The sequence below is a fragment of the Pteronotus mesoamericanus genome, unplaced genomic scaffold, assembly GCF_021234165.1.
Source record: "Pteronotus mesoamericanus isolate MK-2021 breed Mesoamerican mustached bat unplaced genomic scaffold, CSHL_Meso_final scaffold_31, whole genome shotgun sequence".
Classification (NCBI taxonomy): Eukaryota; Metazoa; Chordata; class Mammalia; order Chiroptera; family Mormoopidae; genus Pteronotus; species Pteronotus mesoamericanus.
Window position 1 is genome coordinate 35,423,013 of NW_026555312.1, and position 25,066 is coordinate 35,448,078.

The 25,066-nt window shown below is 35.7% G+C and overlaps 1 protein-coding gene and 1 pseudogene across 1 annotated transcript in view; both read left to right on the forward strand.

Annotated features, from left to right (window-relative positions):
- CCDC138 (coiled-coil domain containing 138) overlaps positions 1-25,066 on the forward strand; it is a 121,809-nt gene that overhangs the window by 40,518 nt on the left and 56,225 nt on the right. The window contains exons 10-11 of the mRNA XM_054592022.1: positions 2,537-2,686; positions 16,863-16,979. Coding sequence (XP_054447997.1) covers positions 2,537-2,686; positions 16,863-16,979 — 267 coding nt within the window. The remainder of the gene's footprint in view (positions 1-2,536; positions 2,687-16,862; positions 16,980-25,066) is intronic.
- LOC129085746 (ubiquitin thioesterase OTUB1-like) lies at positions 38-1,502 on the forward strand (annotated as a pseudogene).

Consider the following 25,066-nt stretch of genomic DNA (forward strand, 5'->3'; position numbering starts at 1 on the left):
CAGATTCTTAAATGTACATTTTGATCAGTTTTGACAAATGCGTACACTGATGTAACCTACAACTAGATATAAATCATTTCTATTACCCTAGAAAGTTTACTCATATTCCTTTTCAGTTATTCCTTGCAAGGGTAATTGTTGACCTGAATTCTATTACCATAAGTTAATTTTGCCTATTTTAGAATTCAGTCAATGGAATTGTATTGTATTTACTTGTTTATGTGGGCTTATTATGTTCATCATAGTTGAATACATCAGTAGTTTGTTCTTCTGTATGAATTTAGTAATATTCTATAGTATAAATATTTCACAGTTTGTCTATCCCTCTTGTTGATAGACACCTGAGTTGTTTCTAGTTTTTGTTTATTACAAATAAAGATGCTAACGATATTTGTAGACATGTGTTTGCATTTTTCTTCAAAATATTACCAAGACTGGTATTTTAGGTCATAACTTTTTAAACTTTATTTAACTTTATTTACTTATTATTTATATATTTAACTAATGAAGCTGCCAAACAGTTTTCGAAAGTGGTTGTATCATTTTATTCTTCTACTAGCTAGTCACCTGTGATTGTTCTGGTTGCTCCACAAACTTGCCAACATTTGGTGTTTTTAGTCTTTTTTATTTTGACCTTTCCAGTGGGTGGGTAGTAATATCATATTGTGGGCTTTAATAATTTTGATAAATTCTCCAGTCCTTTTCGTAAAGTAAATTGGAAGTTTAAGGATGGGGCAAAAATGGAAGCAGGAGCTGCTGTTGGGCAGTGACACTAGAAGTGTTAACTAGCCTGTAATGAAGCCATCATGGCTCTGCAGAACCAAATTCAGCCAAAGATTGCTGTATAGAACCCTCTGGTCTCAGAGCTGCTGGAGCTATCAGCCCTCAACAAGGAGTATGTTGAGGATGAGTTTCATCAACAGGAGATCAAGGACCTCCACAAAAAGTACTCCTACATCTTCAAGGCCAGGCCTGATGGGAGCTTCTTCTATTGAGCTTTTGGATTCCCACTTGTCAGTGGGGAGAATTATAGCAAATCAAGGCCATGTCTGCCAACATCAAAGAGAACCTGGTGTCTCAGGCTTCATGAGTTCCCAGTTGAGGATTTCTACCACACTTTCGTAGACTTGATCTAGCAGGTTAAGAAGCAGATCTCAATAGTCAACCTGCTGGCCTCTTTCAATGACCAGAGGACCTTGAACTACCTGGTGGTTCCTGTGACTGCTAACTTCATACAGCCAACATTGTGAGACCCATTCCTCAAGCACTTCTTTGAGGATGGGCAGACTGTCAAGGAGTTCTGTCAGCAGGAAGTGGCGGCCATGTGCAAATGGATTAATCACAGCCATATCATCATCATGTTGGCCCAGGCCCTCATTGTCCGTAGGATGCAGGGACCACAGTGAGGGTGGGAATACAAACCCGCACATCTTTCCTAGGGCTCCAAGCTCAAGGTCTTCCTATTCTTCTTGTCTGGACCCTATGATTTCTTGTGCAAATAGTCTTGGACCAGTTGGCTGCCACTGCCCTGTGTGTCTCTCCTCTGCCAGACATGAGATATGTACAAAGGTTTTATTGTAGGTGTAAATGGTCATATTTTGTGACTATGATTCCACCCACTGCCCAACCCCTTTTCCTGACAACTTTCCATGGATGCTGGTGATGAAACAAATTTTTAATTTAAAAAAAATGGAGCTTTTATACTCAGATACTCAAGATGATTTTAATGTGTTTTGATGATTTTAATTTTTATCTGAAGATTTTATTTGACGAAGATTGAGAAGATTAAAAGTTTATTCCAATAATGTAACTTTGTTTTCAATCATCTGATTCTGTTTCGGTGGATTGCTATCTAATATTTTTATTGGTTCTTTCTATTAATTAAATTAATGAAAGTCTAATTAAATCTAGCATAGTTTTCTGCCTAAAGTAGATGTGTGATGAATATTGAATTAAATTGATTAAAAGTGATTTTAAGTAATACTAAAATTAGCCTAATTGAATACATAAAATTTAAGTAGTATTTTTTTTTCTCCCATTTTGGTAGACTCTCAGGGAACAGGATTCCCCCCCTGCCCCCCCAAATAGTTTCATATCATGTTTATAAAATGCTCTAATGTAAAGAAACATTTTGGGGAAGAAATATAAATTTTCATGATGGAAATTGTTTAGCTTTTGAACCTTTAATTTATTAAAATCTTTTAATTATGGTGGTTCATGCTCTCAAGTTCAGACCAATTTTAATTTTTTTTGTTACCAAACTTTGATAAAGAATTTTTATGAAGGTTTTGTGTTTTGGTAACGTGGTGCAGTACTTTCAATTTCCTTATTATGATTAATTTTCTCCTCTCAGCATTTAACATGTTTCTAACATTAATTAGAGATGTTTGATTTGGAATTTCTTTCATTTGGAGCTTTTTGAAACATTTTAGTGAAGTGCTTTAGATAAATGATTTTATACTCACTCAAAATTTAAAGTTGCCTTTGAAGTATGACAAGCAGTTCATAACTGAAATGTTTAATTTTTTACATACAGGTACCACTTAACACACAAGTTTATGAACTTTTAACTGTCTTCATGGACTGGATTTCAGATTATCACCTTAGCAAATTGAAAAGTGAAGAATATGGAATGGATGGTGAAAGGCTTCCTCAGAGAAATGATATTCAGGAGAAGTGTGTAAAGGTTTGTTTTCTCATTTGAAATATATGACTCAGTAGACATGAAGATTATAAAGGAAAGCCTCTGGTATATTTTACAAGAGAAAAAATATTGAAAATACTTTTGGTAGAAAATTGACCATACCAATAGTCAGTTCTAAAAAGATACATTTCACACTTAATTATAATTAATTCATATATATTTCTTAACATGATAGGAATTTCTCTTTAAAAATAGAGACCAGAAATTAAAAACCTACTCCCAAAATGGAAAGCTAATTTTATGTTAGAGTTAGGCAAATAATCAGTGATGTGAACAATTTCTAATACACACCATTTTAGGAGTCATTCCCACTAAAATAATGTTTATTTTGCCTTTTTTTAATAAAGGGATAAAATGTCTATTTTCAAGGGTCCTTTCAGTAACAAAGAGAAATAATTGTTTTGTTAAATTACAGATATTGAATATTGGTACTCATGATTTCTAGTTAGTATAAATGGTCATTAGAGATTGACAGGTATATTCTACAACAAATACATTAAACATTTGAAGAGTATACATCTAAAGTTTTTTTCTTTACGTATGCAAAAACCTCTTTATTTTTTAATTTTCTATTGTTTATTATATTACAGTTGTCCCACTTTTTCCCCTTTCATCCCCCTCTACTCAGCCCAGCCCCTACTTCCATAAGTCCCCTTGCCGTTGTCCATGTCCATGGGTCCTTCATATATGTTCTTTGACTAATCACTTAACTTTCTTTCAGTTAGTCCCCTCCTCCTCCCTCTCCACTTACAGCTGTCAGTCTTTTCCATGAATCATGTTGCAAAGACCTCTTTAACCCACCAACGACTCCAGTGCCTTAAACTTTACACATTTGTTGACAAGTCATGATTTTGGCCCTCATGAAATGTAGCAATATTATCTTTTTCTTTATTAGACTATTCATGCAAAGCAGGCTCTACACCTCCAATATACCTTATCACAACTTACCAGTTAAGAGAGTCATATTTGGAGTACCATGAGTCCTCAAATAGAGGTCATCATTCCCCAGTTCTCATCCCCACCTCTACCCCTGCCCACTTCCACCCCCTTCCATGTCTTGTTTATTGAGCAGCACATAGTGAGTACTCAATACATACTTAGTTTTTAACTATTGCTTTGCACCTTTAATAAAAATCATTTATATTGCTTTAATTGTAACTGTATCTGATATTTACCATTCAGTTTGCCAATGTATAGCAGATTGTTTCACTTTTGCTCTTTCAAGATAAACAGGAAAATGCAGCAGGGGTTCTTGCTAGAAAGCTTTCATTGGTTCATACACTTTGATACTCTTCTATTGTTAGGAGTAGAACTTCAACATAATTTACATTAGGATCCCTTAGAGGCCAATTTGAAATGAAACCACATTTAGCTGCAGGTCATTCTTTTATTCCCCCAAGGTGATGCTAACTTTCCAACTAACTTTGTGAAATATGTCAAATCTCTGCAAAGTAAACCATCTAAAATGAAATGCAATAGTTTATCAACTCCCAAAAGTTTAGAAAACAAGGAGGAAAATGAAAGGTAAAATCAAAGAGCCAATGTACCCATAAAATGAAACAAAACATAAGTTTGACGTAGAGTTCTGAATTTTCTGAGTTTCTAAACAAAATGCTTTGTGTTTTTTGGAAATAGTGATTTGCTAAAAGAAACCAAGTAAATAGTAATTTTTCATTTGTAGTATTTTTCTGGTTGCCCAAGTAAGTTATTTTAGTCCTAAAGCCCGCTCGTAGGAAGATAAGCTTAAGTGGGGACAGAACCTCCACAAATCAGGTAATCAATACATACTGCTATGGACTGGACTGTCACCCCGCAAACTCATATGTTAAGCCCTAATCCCCATATGATGGTATGTGGAGATGGGGCCTTTGGAGGGTTTTACAAGTAGCACCCCTAGGATAGGATTTGTGTCTTTATAAGAAGAGACACCACAGAGCTTGCTCTCACACAGCAAGAATATGGCCTTTTGTAAGCCAGGAAGAGAGCTTTTACCAGAACCTGACTATGCTGGCTTCCTGATCTTGGTCATCCTAGCCTCCAAAACCATGAGCAATAAAACCATGAAGCTACACAGTCTGTAGTATTTTGTTATGGTTACCTAAGATATACATGTACTGAATGAAGCAGTGAATGGCCATTGATTTGATAATTTCCTAGGATCCAAATGTGTGATAAATAACTTTGGAATCAAAAAGGATAACTGGGAAAGAGGCAGTAGTTCTTCTTATCTGGAGTTCTAAATGAACTTTACCCTGTGCACTTAGTACTCTCACTCCACATCATGCTCCCTATGCTACCAGGCCACTGCATGTGGCATGTGATACATATGACCAGGACTCCAGACAAATGGTCCCTTCTCCAAAACACTCTGTTTCTGTGGGGTTTTTAGTTGGTCATTGTATGGAGAAGGCAGCCTCTTGTCAACGTCTTAGAGTTTGGCCCTAATTAACAATAGTTCTCAACTTGCCCCAAGTACAAGGCAGTGACTGAACTTTTTTTTTTTAATGACTCCGTTACTGTCTTTTTTCTTTGAATTTTTAATTTTTATTGCTCAAACACATTTGTCTCCATTTACACAACACCACCTTTCCCCTACCCCACCCACCCCCACCTCTCTCTCCCTCAGTCCTTCCTCACTTTTGGCTTTGTCCATGTGTCCTTCATACATGTTCCTGGATTTGACCCCTTCCCCTCCCTTTCCCCGTTACCCCCTCCCTCCTTCCCTCTCATTCCTGTTGGTTACTTTTTTCTTTCAATGTTTCTGGTTATGTTTTCCTTGCTTGTTTGTCATGTTGCTTAGGTTCCACTTATAAGCGAGATCTTTTTGGCATTTCTCCTTCATCTCCTGGCTTATTTCACGTAACATAATGCTCCCCAGTTCCATCCATGCTGTCGTGAAGGGTAGGAGCTTTCTTTCTTTCTGCTGCGTAGTATTCCATTGTGTAAATGTGCCATTGTGTTCGATCCACTCATTTACCGATGGGCACTTAGGCTGTTTCCAGCACTTGGCTATCGTAAATAATGCTGCTATAAATATTGGGGTGCATAGGTTCTTCTGAATTGGTGATTCAGGATTCTCAGGGTATAGTCCCAACAGTGGGATCGCTGAATCGAAAGGCAGATCCATCTTTAGCTTTTTGAGGGAATTGCACACTGTTTTCCACAGTGGCTGTACCCATCTGCATTCCCACCAACAGTGCACTAGAGTTCCCTTTTCTCCACAGCCTCACCAGCACTTGTTTGTTGATTTATTAATGATGGCCATACTGACCAGTGTAAAGTGATATCTCATTGTGGTTTTAATTTGCATCTATCTAATGGCTAGTGATGTGCAGCATTTTTTTTGATGTCTGTATGTCCTCCCTAGAGAAATGCCTGTCCATGTCCTTCACCCATCTTTAAATTGGATTGCTTGTCTTCTTGGTGTGGAGTCATGTGAGTTCGTTATATATTTTGGAGACCAAACCCTTGTCCAAGGTATCATTTGCAAATATATTTTTCTTATGGTTGGCTACGATCCTTTATATTTCTCTGGTATTGGTTGTAATTGTGCCTCTTTCATTTCTGATTTTATCTACTTGGGTCCTCTTTCTCTCTTTTCTTGATGAGTCTGGTTAAAGGCTTGTTGATTTTGTTTATCTTTTCAAACAACCAGCTCTTGGATTTATTGACCATTTAAATTGTTCTTTTGTCTCTATGTCACTTAATTCTGCTCTGATCTTGATTATTTCCTTCCTTCTACTCTCTCTGAGCTTTGTTTGATGTTATTCCCCTAGTTTTATAGATGTAGGGCTAGGTTGTTTATTTGAAATGTTTGTATCTTCTTTAGGTTGGCCTGTATTGCTATAAACTTCCCTCTCAGGACTGCCTTCACTGTGTCCCATAGGTTTTGGACTGTTGTATGTTCATTTTCATTTGTTTCCAGAAACTTTTGGATTTCTTCCTTGATCTCATTGTTTTCCAATTTGTTGTTTAATAACATGTTACTCAATCTCCATGTATTTGACTGTTTTTTGAGTTTTTTTCCTTGAGGTTGGTTTCTAGTTTAAAGCCACTGTGTCCTGAGAAAATGCTTGATATGATTTCAATTTTCTTGAAATTGTTGAGGCTTGTTGTGTGTTCTATCATGTGGTCTATCTTTGAAAATGTTCCATGTGCATTTGTAAAGAATGTATATTTTGCTTCTTTTGAGTGAAAGGTCCTGTATATATCTGTTAAGCCCATTTGATCTAGCATGTTTTTTAGTGCTGCAATGTCCTTACGGATTCTTTGTTTTGAAAATCTGTCCATTGTCGATAGCGGGGTGTTAAAATTTCCTAGTATAAGTGTGTTGCTGTCTATGTCTTTCTTGAAGTCCTCCAAGATTTTCCTTATGTATTTGGGTTGCTCCTTTGTTGGCTGCATGTATGTTTATAATATTTATGTGTTCTTGATGTTTTTTTTTATTCCTTGAGTATTATGAAGTGTCCTTCTGAGTCTCATTTTATGGCCTTTGTTTTGAATTCTATTTTGTTGATATAAATATAGATACCCCACCTTTTATTTCCTGTCCATTTGCTTGGAATATTTTTTTTCAACCTTTTACTTTCAGTTTGTGCAGGTTCTTTGTTTTGATGTGGGTCTCTTGTAGACAGCATATATGCAGGTCATGTTTTCTTAATCATTCAGCTACCCTATGTCTTTTGATTGGAGTGTTTAATACATTAATTAAGGTTATTATTGATAGGTACTTATTCATTGCCACTTTTCCTTTTGTATCTGTGATCCTCTCACTCAATCCCTTCGTCTTAAAAGCAGTCCGTTTAGCATGTCTTGCAATGCTGGTTTGGTGGGGGTGTATTCTTTTAGCCTTCTTTTGTCTGGAAAACTCCTTACTTCACCTTCCATTTTAAATGACAGCCTTGCAAGGTAGAGAAGTCTTGGTTGCAGGCCTTAGCCTTTCATTACTTGGAAAAGTTTCTTACCATTCCCTTCTGGCTTGTAGTGTTTCTGTTGAGAAATCAGCTGCTAGCTTTATTGGAGCTCCCTTGTATGCTACTGTTTGTTTCTTCGTTGTTGCTTTTATGATTTTCTCTTTGTCTTCAAAATTTAGCATTGTTGTTATGCGATGTCTTGGAATAGTCCTCTTTGGGTTCATCTTGATTGAAAACCTCTGTGCTTCCTGCACTAGCATGGCCTTTCCCCTCTCCCAAGTTATGGAAGTTTTTTGTCATTGCTTTTTCAAGCAGGTTTTCTTTCCCTTGCTTCTTTTCTTCTTCTGGTATTTCTGTGATTCAAATGTTGTTTTGTTTCATGTTGTTCTGAAGTTCCTTTTGGCTTTCTTCATACCTTTGAGACTTTTTTTCATGCTGTTATTCTAGCTGCGTGTTTCAACTGTGTTTTCCAGCTCACCGATTCAGTCTTCTGCTTCATTCAGCCTGTTTGTAATTCCTTCCAGTGTATTTTTTATTTCAGGTATTGTATTCTTCATTTCTTCCTGGTTCTTGTTTATAGTTTCCATTTCCTTTTCATGCTGTTGTATATCCCACTCAGTTCCTTGCAGTTGTCACTGAGTTCCTTGAGCATCCATATAACCATTCTTTTGAATTCTCTGTCTGATAGATTGCTTGCCTCAATTTCACTTAGTTCTTTTACTGGGGATTCTTCCATTCCTTTCAGTTGTGGGGCCTTTCTTTGTCTTGCCATTTTAGGTGTCTGTTTTTGTTTGTTTTTGCGTCTCCAGGTGCTCTGCTTTCTCTGCCTGTTTTCTTGAGGTGGAGTTCTATGTTAGGAGTTCTGAGAGCCTCAGTGGTGCAGTCTCTTTGATCTCCTTTTCTGGTTGCTCTAGAAATCTCCCTTTCTTCCATTTGTTTGGGCTCTCTTGTTGTAATTGGGCTTTACTTGTTGGTGGCTTCTTGGTTGGTGGGTTCTCTCCTCCATCTGGCTGACTGATAGTTACAACTCCTGCCTTGGGTTGTGTGTGCCTGTTTTGAATCATCTTCTGCACACGTTAGCTTCCAAATTTCATATCAGGTTAGATTCTGTTGGCTGTTCACTTTGTTTTTCAGAAGGTCAGCTAAGTTTCCCAGTTTGGAGCACGAGGAAGAGGGCTTAGTCCCACCTGCTTCGTTGCCATCTCCCAATTTCATTCTTTTTAATATTGAATAATATTCCTGTGTATATACATACCACATTTTGTTTATCATTTGTGTTGGTTCCATCTTTTAGGTACTGTTGAATATTCCTCCTATGAAAATTGGTGTTTGTTCAAGTCTTTGCTTTCAGTACTTTTGCATGTATATGCAGAATTGGAATGGCTGGATTTATGGTAATTCTGTGTTTAATTTTTTGAGGAACTGCCACATTTTTCACTATCTCTGCACCATTTTACATTCCCACTGATTTATGACATATTTTCCAGTACTTGTTATTGTATTTTCTATATGGGTGGGTTCTTTAGTCGATATATTGTGATTTTGATTTGCATGTTGTTAGTGACATTGAGCGCCTTTTATGGGCTATTTGGGTATCTTTGGAGAAATGCATATTCTAGTCCTTTGCTCGTTTTTAAATCTAGTTTTTTGTTACTGAATTTAGGAGTGCTTTATATATTCTAGATATCAATCCTTTCTAAGTATTTATTACCATTCTGTAAGTTGCTATTTCATGCTATTAACAGTGTCCTTAGATGCACAAATGTTTTTAATGTTGATGAAATTTAGTTTATCTATTTTTCTCTTGTTACCTATGCTTCTGTTCTCATATCAAAGAAGCCATTGCCAAATGCAGTATCCTGAAGCTTTTTCTCTTGTACAATTTTTCAAGTGTTCATTAGTTTTGACTATTACATGTAGGTCTTTAGGTTTGAGTTAATTTTTGTATCTGGCATAAGAATCTAACCTAATTTTTTGCATGGGGATATCCAGTTTTTCCAGTACCATTTTTTTTGAAGAGAGTGTCTTTTCCCACATTTAGAGGTCTTGGCACTCTTGACAAATATCACTTGATCATATACGGGTCTGTCCAGAAAATATCCTGCCACATAATATGTAAAATAGAGACATTTATTGAAGAAGATACAAGAAACATTGTACACAGGACAATGATGCCTCAATCCCCTTCAAAGTAGACATCTTGGGACCTCACACAGCTCTCCCAGTTGATATCAACTGTCCCGTCATATTTTACTGAATTTCATCTGCAGTTCTGAAATCTCTTCCCTTTAAAGGTGATCTTAGTTGTGCACTTTCCGGTGTGGATATACACAGGACACCTCTGTATGATCTTCGTATTGACCAAAAGACTTACGGACAACTATGGAAGACAGGAATGTTTGAACGCATGTCTCTGCAGAGAGATGAAGATGAACACAGTATTGAAGTGCATTTGCCTTACACTGCTAAAGCCATGGAAAGATGCAGATTCTGCCCTAGAAGCCCCTGCATTGCAGAGGGACTAGAGATCTGTATGATCTGTTTATTTTGCAATTGACAAGGCCATAAGGATGAGTTTACCATTATTCCTGTACTGGTTGGAGCTCTGAGTGAGTCAAAAGAACAGGAATTTAGAAAACTCTTCAGTAAATATCTAGCGGATCCTAGTAATCTCTCTGTGGTTTCTTCTGATTTCTGCCATTGGGGTCAGAGGTTCCATTACAGTTACTATGATGAATCCCAGGGGGAGATTTATAGATCCATTGAATATCTAGATAAAATGGGTATGAGTATTATAGAACAATTAGACCCTGTATCTTTTAGCAATTACTTGAAGAAATACCGTAATACTATATGTGGAAGACATCCCATTGGAGTGTTATTAAATGCTATCACAGAGCTGCAGAAGAATGGAATGAATATGAGCTTTTCCTTTTTGAATTATGCCCAGTCAAGCCAGTGTAGAAACTGGCAAGACAGTTCAGTGAGTTATGCAGCTGGAGCGCTCACAGTCCACTGAAGCTCTGAGTCCTCAGGGATGCCACCTGCACATACTCATACTCTGTTCGGGGTCCCAGTCTAGCCCTTACCAAGATACTGGTCCTGGTGTGGGGGGATTCTGAAACCTCAAACTAATAGAACTTTCTTCTCTTCTTTTCTAGTAGGTGTAGTTCTTCCTTAATTTCAACTCATTAAAAAATGCTTTAAAAGCCAGAAAGTCACAGTGTGCTAAATCACTTTCATTCTTTACCATTTTTAAATCTTATACTAAAATATAGAATGTGGGAGATTATGTATATACAGTTTTACTGGCGTTACGACCTTAACATAGTAGGTGGTTGTAAAATTCTGTTCACCCACAAAAGTACAATTTAGACATTCCTCAATTTTAGATGCCTGTAATTTTCAATTTTTTTTGAAATTTCATTGTAGAAAATGATACCGAAGAGTGCTAATAGGAAACTAATGAAGAGCTATTTTAAAGAACAAATAGATCATGTTGGCTGTTAGGTAGAGATAGGATTGAAGGGATAAAGAAGTAAATGTTGGAGAATAATTAGAAAACTCTTCAGTGAAATAAGATAGTGAAATTTGCATTTAGGTGAAATAAGGTAGTAATTTGCATTAGGATCATAGCTATGGGGTTAGAAGTAGACTATGCAGAAAATAGTTTGGAGGTAAAATTGATGAGACTTGATAATGGACCCATTATAAAAGTTGGGGTATCCAGGATGGCTGTCAGGTTTCTGACTTTTCCAATTGGATGAATGTTGGTAGCATTCACTTAGAATATATTGGAGGAGATCTGGCTTTCAGCCTCCTCATCTAGTAAGTTCGTTTCAGACACGTTGATTTTCATGTATCAAAATGAAAGTATATAGAAGACATTGTTATAAGGGACCCAGAGCTCAGCAGAGAAGTGTGAGCTAGATATATGGATATGGGAGTCAGTAGTCTGAATTGGCTAAATCTGAATTTAGGGAACTTCAACATTTAATTACCATGTGTGTGAAGATGTACCAGCAATAAAGACTGATGGTGACCAGAGAAGTAGAAGGAAAACTAGTGGAAATTGGTGTCGCAGAAGCTAAGGAGAGTATTGCAAAAGGAGGGAATGGTTAATAGTATCCAGATGTTGCTCTGAAAGATCAAGTGTGTCCTTCCAGACTTATATGTTTTTTTCATAACTAACTTGTCATATCTGTGGTAGAATTATATATGATTTTGTATTCTAGTTTTTATTATTTTTACTTAATTTATTATTAATATTTTTGTTCATGATTTTTAGTCTACTGAGTGGATATGCACTTGACTTAATAATATCTCTGTTGCTAGGCAATTATATTACTTGCACATTTTCTTCTTTTTTTTGGCTTTTTATTTTATTTTATTTTTAAAGTATATTTTATTGATTATGCTAATACAGTTGTCCCATTTTTTTCCCTCCCCTTCATCCCCCTCTGCCCTGCACCATCCCCACTCCCTCCAGCATTCCCCCAACTTAGTTTTTGTTCATGGGTCATACATACAAGTTCTTTGGCTTTTCCATTTCTTATACTATTCTTAGCTCCACTGTCTATTTTGTACCTATCAGTTATGCTTCTTATTCCCTATACCTTTTCCCCCCTTCCCACTCCTCCTGCTCCCCGCTGATAACCCTCCATGTGACCTCCATTTCTGTGATTCTTTTCCTGTTCTAGTTGTTTACTTAGGGTTTCTTTTTGCTTTTGTTTTTTACATTCAGTTGTTGATAGTTGTGAGTTTGTTGTCATTTTACTGTTCATAGTTTTGATCTTCTTTTTCTTTGATAAGTCCCTTAACATTTCATATAATAAGGGCTTGATGATGATGAACTCCTTTAGCTTTACCTTATCTGTGAAGCACTTTACCTACCTTTCCATTCTAAATTAGCTTTGCTGGATAGAGTAATCTGGGATGTAAGTCATTACTTTTCATGACTTCGAAGACTTCTCTCTAGCCCCTTCTTGCCTGCAAGGTTTCTTTTGAGAAATCAGCCGAAAGTCTTACGGGAACTCCTTTGTAGGTAACTCTCTGCTTTTCTCTTGCAGCTGTTAAGATTCTCTGTTATCTTTAATCTTGGGTAATGTAATTTTGATGTGCCTTGGTTGTGTGCTTCCTTGGGTCCAACTTCCTTGGGACTTGTCTGAGCTTCCTGGACTTGAATGTCTCTTTGCTTTGCCAGATTGGGGAAGTTTTCTTTCACTATTTTTTCAAATAAGTTTTCGGTTTCTTGTTCTTCATCTTCTCCTTCTGGCACCCTTTGATTCAGATGTTGGAATGTTTCAAGTCATCCCAGAGGTTCCTCAGCCTCTTATATTTTTGAATTCTTGTTTCTTCATTCTGTTCCAGTTGGATGTTTTTTCTTCCTTTTTTTCCAAATTGTTGATTTGAGTTCCGGTTTCCTTCCCTTCATTCTTGGTTCCCTGTATGTTTTCCTTTATTTCACTTTGTATAGCATTCACTTCTTCCTTTATTTTGTGTCTGTACTCAGTAATTTCTGTAAGTATCCTGACTGCCTGTGTTTTGAACTCTGTATCTCATAGGTTGGCTATCTCCTCTCGCTTACTTCTTTTTCTGGAGTTTGATCTGTGCTTTCATTTGGGTCATTTTTCTTTTTCTCCGCACACCTGTTATGTTGTAAGGGACGGAGGCTTAGGTGTTCGCCAGGGCCCAGCAACACACTTCACTGAATTGTGGTGCTATGTGTGAGGGAGGGGTCAGAGAGGAAACAGTGGTGCTTCCTCTCCTCTCGCCCCACTTTGAGTCACTTCCCCTGCTACCCACAAGCAAATTGGGCCCTTCTGGTTCTTATTCCTGGGTGGGTGGGTTTGTGTACATTCTAGGACCCTGTGGCTCCCTCCACCGGTCTCTGCTTTGAGACTGGGAGTTTTTCCTGCCACCATAACCCCCATAGGTTTTTACAGTCGGAGTTGTTGAGGCTTTGTTTTCTTGCATGGACCTCCAGTTTGTGTGGTCTATCTTGTTCCTTAGTTGTTTCTTCTGGTTTATCCACATGCAAATGTGGGACTGCCTGGTCTGCCAGCTGCTGCCTTGCTGCACGTCCTCTGGGCCACTGCTGCCCCTCTCCGCCACTGCTGCCCATTTCCACCCCTCCTACCAGTCTGGATGAGTGTTTCTTATTTAATTCCTTGGTTGTCAGAGTTCCATACAGTTCAATTTTCTGGCAGCTCTGGTTGTTTTTTGTTTTTAAATTGGTTGTCCTTTTAGTTGTGCAAGGAAGCAAAGCATACTTACCTACGCCTCCATCTTCGCCAAAAGTGGCACGTTTTTATTCTTGTAAATAATGTAGCAATAAATATCTTTATACTTGTGCTTTTGGAAGAGTATATTTCAGGTTATTTTCTTAGGCTGGTATACCAGAATTGGGATTATTCCATCAAAGGCTTAGAATATAGGGTAGAGCAAAAGCAGGTTTACAGTTGTGAATAAGTGAAACAAAGTTTATGCTTGTATTACTATTTATTAATTATTCTGTTATTTTCCATATCAACAGTTATAGACCTACTTTTGCCCTCCCCTCTATATCTTTATGGTCTTGAAGTCCTTTAGCAAAATAATGTACTTTGTCTTTTTCAAAATTTTTTCATTTTTCATTTTTATTTTGTTTATTTAAAGATTTTTACTTATTTATTTTTCAAGAGAGGGGAGGGGAGGGAGAAAGGAAGAGAAACATCATGTGCGAGAGATACACTGATTTGGTGCCTCTCACACGCCGCCAACCAGGGACCCACCCGCAATCCAGGCATGCGCCCTGACTGGGAATCAAACCAACAACCTTACAGTTTGCAGGCTGTCACTCAACCCACTGAGCTACACCAGCCAGTGCAAAAATTTTCATTTTTTAATTGTAGCTGACATTCAATATTAGTTTCAGGTGTATAGCATAATAGTTAGACATACTATTTATGAAGTGATTCCCCAATATTGTAGTACCTGGTACCACATACAGTTATTACAACATTAGTGACTGTACTCCCTTTGCTGTACCTATATACCTGTGACTCTTTTGTAACTGCCAATTTGTACTTCTTAATCTCTTTACCTCTTTCAGCCAGCCCCACCACCCTCTCCCATCTGGCAACCATCAGTTTATTCTCTGTATCCATGAGTTTGTTTCTGTTTTGTTTGTTTTTATTTTGTTTGTTGGTTTGTTTTTTGGATTCCACATATCAGTGAAATCATATGGCATTTGTTTTTCTCTGAAAATGACAGACTTTTGAATTAAGGTTCATAAGTATCTTTCTAAAATTTTCTGCTATTTTTACCAATTGACATTAAGATACTTATGCAAGACTGATAGATAAAAAGGAAAGTAAATATCACCCCAACTACTATAATCTGTTAATATTTTTTAAAAATCCTTTTATATTTCTTTTTCAATATAAATCGATATAGGTGTATTTTATGTAAATGGGAACTTAATGTATTTGCTCTTTTGAAACCTGCTTTTTATCCCCCCCAAAATAAGCTATCAAAATATTATAGGTGCCACTATCATTTTTAGTGTTTATATATGTACTATAAATGTATTTAACCATTTAAGGTTCAGGTAGTATGTTTTTATAGGTTAATCTTAAAATCCTAGACATGCTGATAATCCTGGGTCAAAGGAAATACATACAGTCATGTGTTGCTTAACAAAATATAGGTTCTCAGAAATACATTGTTAGGTGATTTCATTGTTGAACACCATAGGATGTACTTACACAAATCTAGATGGTATAGTCTACTACACACCTAGGCTATATGGTATAGCCTTCTGCTTCTAGGCTACAAATTTGTACAACATATTACTGTATTGAATACTGTAGCCAGGTGTAACAATGGTATTTGTGTATCTAAACATAGAAAAGGCACAGTAAAACTGTGATATAAAATATTTAAAAATGGTATACCTGCAGAGGACACTGACATGAAAGGAGATTGCAGGACTGGAAGTTACTCTGGGTGAGTCACTGAGTGAGTGGTGAGTGGATGTGAAGGCCTAGGACATACTGTACATTACGGTAGACTTTATAAATACTATAGTCTTCGGGTGCACTAAATTTATTAAATATTTTTTCTTCAATAATTAACTTTTGCTTACTATAACATTTTTACTTTGTATAAACTTTAAAAAATTTTAAAACTTTTTGACTCTTTGTACTAACATTTAGCGTAGACACAAACACATTGCACAGCTGCACAAAGTATTTTCTTTATATCCTTATTCTACAAGCTGTTTTCTGTGTTTTAGAATTTTTTATTTTTTTATTACTATTATTATTATTTACTTCTTAAATGACTTCATTTAAAACTAAGAAACACACAGTTAATCTAGGCCTACACAGGCTCAGGATCATCAATATCACTGCCTTCTACCTCCACATTTGTGTCACTGACAGGTCTTCAGGGGCAATAAAATGCATAAATCTGCCATCTCCCATGATAACAATTTTTCTTCTGAAACATTTTCTGAAGGAGCTGCCTGAGGTGCTTCATGAGGAGGTGTCCCTCTTTTCAGAAATATATCCTTGGCATTTTGCTTGGTTTGCCTCTTTTTTTCAGGATAGATTTGCTTGTAAGCAGATAATATACCATAAACATTCCTTTCTATTCATGAAAATCTGTTGGTGTTGGGTGGGGTCCATATTTTCATACTTTTTAAGGAATTTGTTGAGGCCTGGAAAAGCATCTGCTAAACCCTTCACTGAATTTTTTTAGGGATTCTTTTTTTTTCTCCTGCAATTTCCTTTTCTTTTGCCTCTTCTTCAGTTGTGCTTTCCTATTCCAGTTCCTACAACTCCTCATCAGTCAATTCCTTAAGAACCACCTGTAGGAGCTCCTCAATGTCATCCTCATCTACACCCAGCTTAAAGTTGTTTGCCGTATTAACCACAGCTGCTGATTATTTCAGTCTTTGTGCTACAACCTTATAATGGCTATGACATCACTAGGTGACAGGGATTTTCAGCTCTGTCAATAATCTCATGGGACCATCATTGTATATGGAGTGTGTTGTTGGCTGAAACATTGCTATGTGGCACATGACTATATTGAAAATTTTAAATAACATTTTTCCATATTGTATTATATATAGTTTTAAAGTGATATTTTTTTGTTAGAGAACTCTTTTCTTTTGGAAAAATAATTTTTGGAAAATTGTGTTCTTTCCAGATATCTGTAAGTACTGTGTATGAAAAATATATTTTTCATCATTTTAGCTTTTGCCTGTGATGACAGAACAGCTACAGTGGATGCCATTTGTGAATTCCAAACTTCATGAGCCTTTTTTAAAATTTATATATTGGTCTCTACGGCAACTAGAAGCTGGAACACTGGTAATTTATTAATAGGAGTCTCTTCAACTACTATTCTTTGGTATTATTTCTTTTGATCTTGTTCTTTCACATTTTTTTTTTTTGCCTGTGTTATGTTTATATATCAGGACTTCTTTCTTCCCTTGCTTCATTTACTACTGTTTCTTCTTTCTCCTTTCACATATCTTATTTCTCAGTGCCATAGATGTGATTCAATATGTAATGCTGTGTTTTGAATTCAGAATTGTATAAGTAAGGAGTTGTTAAAGCTAACTGTCATTTCCCCCCAATTATTTAATTCATAATTTTTTAGATTTTACCGAAGGTAACAAAAGTTAATGATTTCTAGTGCTTATGCCAGTAAATATATACTAGCTAAATGGGATGATGAATGTTAGGTTAATCTAATCAAACAAAATATTGTCCCAGCATTTTATAAAATGAATAATATGTTACCTACTCATTTAAGTATCATTTAGTTCAAATTATGACATGCATATATAATCATTTGTGGGAGTTGTTAATTTTTACCCCTGGTTACTATTGATAAGTGCCATTACAGCTTTCATTTGGTTTAAAAAGGAGATCAAACTTGTGCTCAGGTAGTTTAATCTTGGTCCTGTGGAATTTAAGGAACACGCAGCTAAACCACTCAGTGTAGTCCTAATGATTAAGTAGCATGAACCATTCGTATTGAGTAGTGTGAAGATTAGATAATGTGATTAATGAGGTTAAGGAAAGACATTTTTTCTGCAGTGATTACTAAATATTTTGTTTCCATGCTGCACATGAGTAAGTACATGTATATTTATGTCAGTGTGTGCACACACAAGCCCACACAACAGAATGTCATTTTTAATTTATTAGTCTTAACTGTATGTCTCACCAAAGGTATGTAGATTATCAGATCTGTCAATGCCACTGTCTTCTTTCTACAGTGTTTTTGATTGCTATTTGAACAATAGTGTATGAAAACAGGTAGCTGAATGCTTGCTTTCAGCAACAAAAAGGTTAGAGTTAGTTGAATGAAACTTTGTCTTCCTTATAAATATTTTTTCATTTTCCTTCAGATAGTTTATAGTTTATTTTTATTATCTTCACATATTATATATTCAGTATCCCACTTTGTGTGCTCTTAGAGTATTGTGAGCTTATATCTGCTTTTCTAGTGAAAAGTAGTCTTCTTGCTACTTTTTTTCCAACATTTATTTATTCAACATTTATTGATGAGTTTCTAATATTTTAATTTTTATAATTGTCTAATTTCATGTACTTTTTAAATAATTTAGCTTTTCATCTGAGATAATTGTAGATTCCACTTGTAGTTATAAGAAATAATAGATCACTTGTACCCTTTACCCAGTTTCTCCCCGTGGTAGAACTAGTACAGTATCACAACCACCATATTGCCATTGATACAATCAAGTTAATAGAACAGTTCTATCTCCATAAATATTCCTCATTAAAAAATATACATATACTTCATTTGTTAGAGCAGGTTTAGGGTCATAGCAGAATTGAGCTCAGATATTTCCCATATATGCCTTGTCCCTATGCATACATAGCTTTGACCACAAAAAACATCCTGCACCAAAGTGGGACATTTGTTATAATCTATGAACCTACCTTGAGATACCATTATCACCCAAAGTCCATAGTTTACATTAGGGTTCACTCTTGGTGTTTCATACTCTACAGTTTTTGACAAATACATAATGGCATGTAACCACCACTTTTCAATTATACAGAATGATTTGATACTAAAAATAATTTGCTTTAAAAATCCTCTGTGCTCTGCCTCTTTGTGCCTCCCTCACCTCTAACTCTTGATTGAACACCACTAATCCTTTGACTGTCTTCACAGCACTTCCTTTTACAGAATGTTGTATATTTGGAATGATACAGATACAGCCTTTTCAGATTGGCTTCTTTTACTTAACAATATGCATTTAGGTTTCCTTCATGTCTTTTCATGGTTTGATAGCTCATTTATTTTCACATCTGAATATTTCATTTCATTCACGGTTTATTTAGCCATTCACTGAAGGCCATCTTGATTACTTCCAAGTTTTGGCAAGTATGAATAAAGATGCTTATAAACATTCATGTGCAGGTTTTTGTGGGGATATATATTCAACTTCTGTGGGTAAATATCAAGGAGAGCAATTGTTGAATAGCATGGTAAGAGTATTTTTAATTTTTTAAGAAACTGCAAATTGCCTTCTAAAGTGTTTGGCTATACCATTTTGCATTTCCAGCAGAAATGACAGAGATTCTGTTGCTTCACATTCTCATAAATATTTGGTATTGTCAGATTTTTGGGTTTTGGCCATTCTAATTGATATGTAGTGGTATTTCATTGTCATTTAAATATGCAATATTTTAATAACATAATATTGTACACCTGTTCATATGCTTATTTGCTATCTGTATATTTACTTTGGTCACTTGTCCAGCTTGTTTTTCTATTTCTTAATTCGGTTGTCTTCTTGTTGAGTTTTTAGAATTCTTTTTATATATTTTCTTCTGTGTGTACATTTTTTAAAATTATAATTTGCATTAACACTTGTTTATTCATGTATACCGCACAGCAGATAACTATTCATATAGGTTACAAGTGTTTGTTCCGATAATTCAAGTGCCCAGCTGCCATCATAGATAGTATTTTCAATATTTTTGACTACATTCCCTATGCATTACCTTACCTCCTGGTACCATTTTGTAACTACGAATTAGTACTTCTTTTATTTTTTTTTAAGATTATTTGTTTGTTTATTTATTTATTTATTTATTTTTAGAGGGGAAGGGAGCAAGAAAGAGGGGGAAACATCAATGTGTGGTTGTCTCTCGCACGCCCCCTACTGGGGAATCTGGCCTGCAACCTGGGCATGTGCCCTGATTGGGAACTGAACCAGGGACCCCCTGGTTTGCAGGCCAGTGCTCACTCCACTGAGCCACATCAGCCAGGGCCCAATTAATACTTCTTAATCTCATCAACTTTGGTCACCCTATCTACAACATTCCTCCCCTCTGGCATTCATCAGTCTGTTCTCTGTTTCTATTTTGTTTGTTCTTCTAGTTCTTGAGATACCACATATAAGTGAAATCATATGATATTTGTCTGTCTTTGTCTGACTTATTTCATTTAGCATAATACTCTTTAGATGCATCCATGCTATTGCATTCATTCTTTTATAGCTGAGTTGTAATCCATTGTATGTGTTTGACAACTTTATTTTCTGCTTGTGTACTAATGGGCACTTGGGTTGCATCCACATCTTGGCTATTGTAAATAATATTGTAATGAACATAGGTTGCAGATATTCTTTTGAATTAGTGTTTTGGGTTTCTTTGGATATATAGCAGAAGTCGAATCATTGGGTCATAAAGCAGTTCCATTTTTAATCTCATGGGGACCTTCCAACTGTTTTTTATAGTGATTGCACCAACAGTGCACAGGAGTCCCTTTTCTCCACATCCTCACCAACACTTGTCATTTGTGGATTTATTGATGATAAACGTTCTTTTTTTATATAGTTTATACTATTTCAGTTGTTTCCATATTTTCTCCCTTTTCCTATCTCCACCCAGCCGCACTCTCTCCCCTCCCTAAGTCAATCCCCATATTGTTTTCCGTGTCCATGGGTTATCATAGTTTTTCTTTGGTTAATCCCTTCACCATCTTTCATCCGGTCCCCTTTCCCCTCTGGCAGATGTCCATCTCTCATGTATCTATGCTTCTGTTTCTATTTTGTTAGTTTACTGTGTTCAGTGTGGAATCGAATGAACACAATTCCACATATAAGTGATATCATGTGGTTTTTGTCTTTCACTGACTGGCTCATTTCACTTAGCATAATATTCTCCAGGTCCATCAATGCTCTCACAAAATTTAAGAGTATTCTTTTTTACTGATGCGTAGTATTCTGTTATATAAATGTACCAGTGTTTTTATCTACTCATCCACTGTCGATGGGCTCTTAGGCTGTTTCCAAGCCTGGGCTATTGTAAATAGTGCTGCCATGAACATAGGGGTTACATAGATTCTTCTGTATTGGTGTTTGGGATCCTTAGGACATATTCCCAGAAGTAGAATCACTGGGTCAAAAAGGAGTTCCATTTTCAATTTTTAAAGCATATTCTACATTGTTTTTCACAGTGGCTGCACCAGTCTGCATTCCCATAAGTAGTGCACTAGGATTTCTTTTTCTGCACATCCTCACCAGTACTTGTTTGTTGATTTTTGTTGATGGTAGCCATTCTGACAGATGTGAGGTGATACCTCATTGTGATTTCAATTTGCTTCTCTGATGATTAGTTATATTGAGCATTTTTTTCATATGTCTGTGGGCCATCTCTGTGTCATCTTTGGACAAATGTAAGGTCCTTTGCCCATTTCTTAATTGAGTTGTGGGTTTATTGATGATGACTATTCTGATAGATGTGAGGTGATATCTAATGGTATTTTTAAAATTTAATTTTAATTTACTGATTTTAGAGAGAGAGAAACATTGATTTGTTGTTCCACTTATTTATGCATTCATTGTTTGCTTCATGTGTGTGCCCTGACTGGAGATCAAACCTGCAGGCTTGGCATATCAGGATGACACTCTAACCAGATAAGCTACGCAGCCAGAGCCTCACTGAGTTTTTAATTTTCATTTCTCTCTTGATTAGTGACTGTGAGCATCTTTTCACAGTCTGTTGGCCATCTGTATGTCCTCTTTGGAGAATGTCTGTTTAGATTGTGTGCCCATTTTTAATTGGGTTGTTTGCTTTTTTGGTGTTGAGCTTTGTGAGTTCTTTATAAATTTTGAATATTAACTCCTTATTAAATGTATCATTGGGAAAATATCATCTCCCAATCAGTAGGTTGTCTCTTTGTTGTGTTGATAGTTTCCGTTGCTGTGCAAAAGCTTTTTAGTTTGATTTACTCCCACTTGTTTATACTTTCTTTTCTTTTCCCCTTGCCCAAACAGATATGTCAGAAAAAATGTACGAGATTTCACTACCTAAGTTTTATTCTAGGAGTTTTATGATCTTTATTTTGAGTTTTCTTGTATATGGTGTAAGCAAGGAGTCTGATGTATCTGTCTAATTTGCCCAACTCTATTTGTTAAATAGACCATTTTTACCTCATTGTACTTGCTTTCTTTGTCATAGGTTAATTGATCATATAGGCATAGGTTTATTTCTCAGCTTTATATGCAGTTTCGTAGACATGCATCTGTTTTTATGCCAGGACCATGCTTTTTTGATTACTGTAGTTTTTTAGTGTTGTTTGATATCAAGTAGTGTTGTATCTTCCATTTTGATCTTCTTTTTTATGATTATTGTCACTGTTCCAGGTCTTTTGTGTTTCCATAAAAACATGTGGATTATTTGTTATAATTCTGTGAAAAATACCATTGATACTTTTATAGGAATTGCAAGAAACTTGTATATTCCTTTGGGTAGTATGGACATTTTAACAATGTTAATTCTCTCTGCCCATTAGCACAGTATATGCTTCCATTTATTAGTAACTTCTTTGAATTCTTTCTTAGTGTCATGTAATTTTGAGTACAGCTCTTTTACCTCTGTGTTAAAATTTATTTCTAAATTTTTTTGGATATAATTGTAAATGGGATTGTTTTCTTAATTACTCCTTCTGATAGTTTATTATTCATGTACAAAAATAAACTGATTTCTGAATATATATTTTGCATCCTGTTACTTTAATGAATTCATTTATCGGTTCTAGTAGTTGTTTGGTAGAATCTTTTGGTTATATATAATATTCATGGCAGTTTTAGTACTTCCTTTCCAGTTTGAATACCTTATGTTTCCCCTTCCTGTCTGATTGCCGTGGCTATAACTTAAAGTATTGTGTTGAATAAGAGTGATGAAAGTGGACATCCCTGTCTTGTTCTTGATCTTAAGGGAAATGCTTTTAGTTTTTGCCCTTTGAGTATGGTGCTAGCCGTGGGTTTGTCTTGTATGGCTTTTATTATGTTGAGGTATGTTCCATCTATTCTCACTTTGCTGAGAGTTTTTATCATTAATGGGTACTGAATTTTATCAGATGCATTTACTGCGTCTGTTGATATGGTCATACGATTTTTATACTTCATTTTGTTAATGTGGTGTACCATGTTAAATGATTTGTGGATATTGAACCATCCTTGCATCCCAGACCATCATGTATGAACTTTTTAATGCATTGCTGCATTCAGTTTGCAGATAATCTTGTTGAGGGATTTTTTTATCTATGTTCATCAGGGATATTGTCCAATAATTTTTTTCTTTGTAACGTCTTTGCCTGCTTTTGGAATTAGAGTAATGCTGGCCTCATAGAAGGAGCTTGGGAGTCTTCCTACCTCCTGAATTCTTTGAATTAGTTTGAGAAGTATGGGTGTTATTTCCCTGAATGTTTGGTAGAATTTACTTGTGAAGCCATTCTGTTCCAGGACTTTTGTTTTGTGGGATTTTTTTTTTTTTTTATTACTGCTTTGATTTCATTAGCTGTAATTGGTTTGCTTAGATTTTCTGTTTTCTCTGACTCAGTTTGAAAGATTGTATGTGTTGAGGAGTTTATTCATTTCATTCATGTCCAATTTTTTGGCACATAATTGTTCATAGTATTTTCTTATAATCCTTTGTATTTCTATAGTGTCAGTTGTTACTTCTCATCTTTTATTTCTGATTTTATTTATTTGGCTTCTTTTTCTTTTTTTCTTGATCTTGTTTATCTTTGCAAAGAACCAACTCTTGGTTCCATTGATCTTTTGTATTGCTTTTATAGTTTCTATTTTGTTTATTCCTTCCTGTCCTTAAGCATTTCATTTCTACTCACTTTGGGCTTTGTTTGCTGTTCCATTTCTAGTTCCTTTAGGTGTTAAGATTGGATCATTTATTTGAGATTTCTCCTGTTTTTTTCTTTAAAAACCAACTTTATTAATTTTTTAGAGAGAGGGGAATGGAAGGAGAAAGAAAGGAAGAGAAACATTGATGTGAGAGAGAAAATCATCAATTGGTTGCCTCCCTTGTGCCCTGACAGGGGACCAAACACAGGACAAAACACAATGGGACCAAACCTGCAACCCAGGCGTGTGCCCTAAATGTCAATCAAACCAGTGACCTTTTTCTTTCCAGGACAACACCCAACCAATTGAGCCTTGCCTGCCAGGGTGAGATTTCTCTTGTTTCTTGAGGTAGGCTTGCATTATTGTGAATTACTTCTTAGGACAGTTTTTGCTGTATCCCATAGATTTTTGGTTTTTGTGTTTGCATTTTCATTTGTCTCAAGGTATCTTTTGATTTCTTTCTTGATCTCATTGTTAACCTATTCATTGTTTTGTAATGTTATTTAGCTTCTGTGTTTGTGTGCTTTCCAGTTTCTTTTTCTTGTAGTTGATTTCTAGGTAAATACCATTGTGGTCAGAAAAGATGGTTGAAATGATTTCAGTTTTCTTCAATTTTTGGGGATTATTCTATGGCCTAACATGTGGTCTGTCATGTAAAATAATGCATATTCTGCTGCTTCAAAGTGAAATACTTTGAAAATATTAATTAAATCTATTATTTCTAAGGTGTCATTTAGAGCTGCACTTTCCTAGTTGATTTCTGTCTGGAAGATCTATTCAGTGATTTCAGTGGGGTGTTAAAGTCCTCTACTATGACTGTGTTACTATTGATCTTTCCCTTTATGTTTATCAGTATTTGCTTTATATATTTAGGTGTTCCTATATCATATACATTAATATTTACAGGGTTATGCATTTCTGAGGAATTTGATCCTCTTGTCATTATGTAATGTCCCTATTTTCCTTGTTCTGGAGTCTGTTTCATCTAACATTAATATAGGTGTTCCAACTCACTTTTTGATTATTAGTGTTAGCATGGCATAACTTTCTATCCATTTACTTTCAATCTATATGTGTCTTTCTATTTAAAGCTGGTTTCTTGTAGATAGTGTGTTGGGGCTTGTATTTTGATTCACTCTTACATTATCTTTTAATAGTTATATTTTGATTATTGTTATTTAAAGTGATTGTTGATATAATTGGATTGCTATCTACCATAGTTGACACTGTTCTTTGTTCCTCTTTTTCCCTTCTACTCATTTC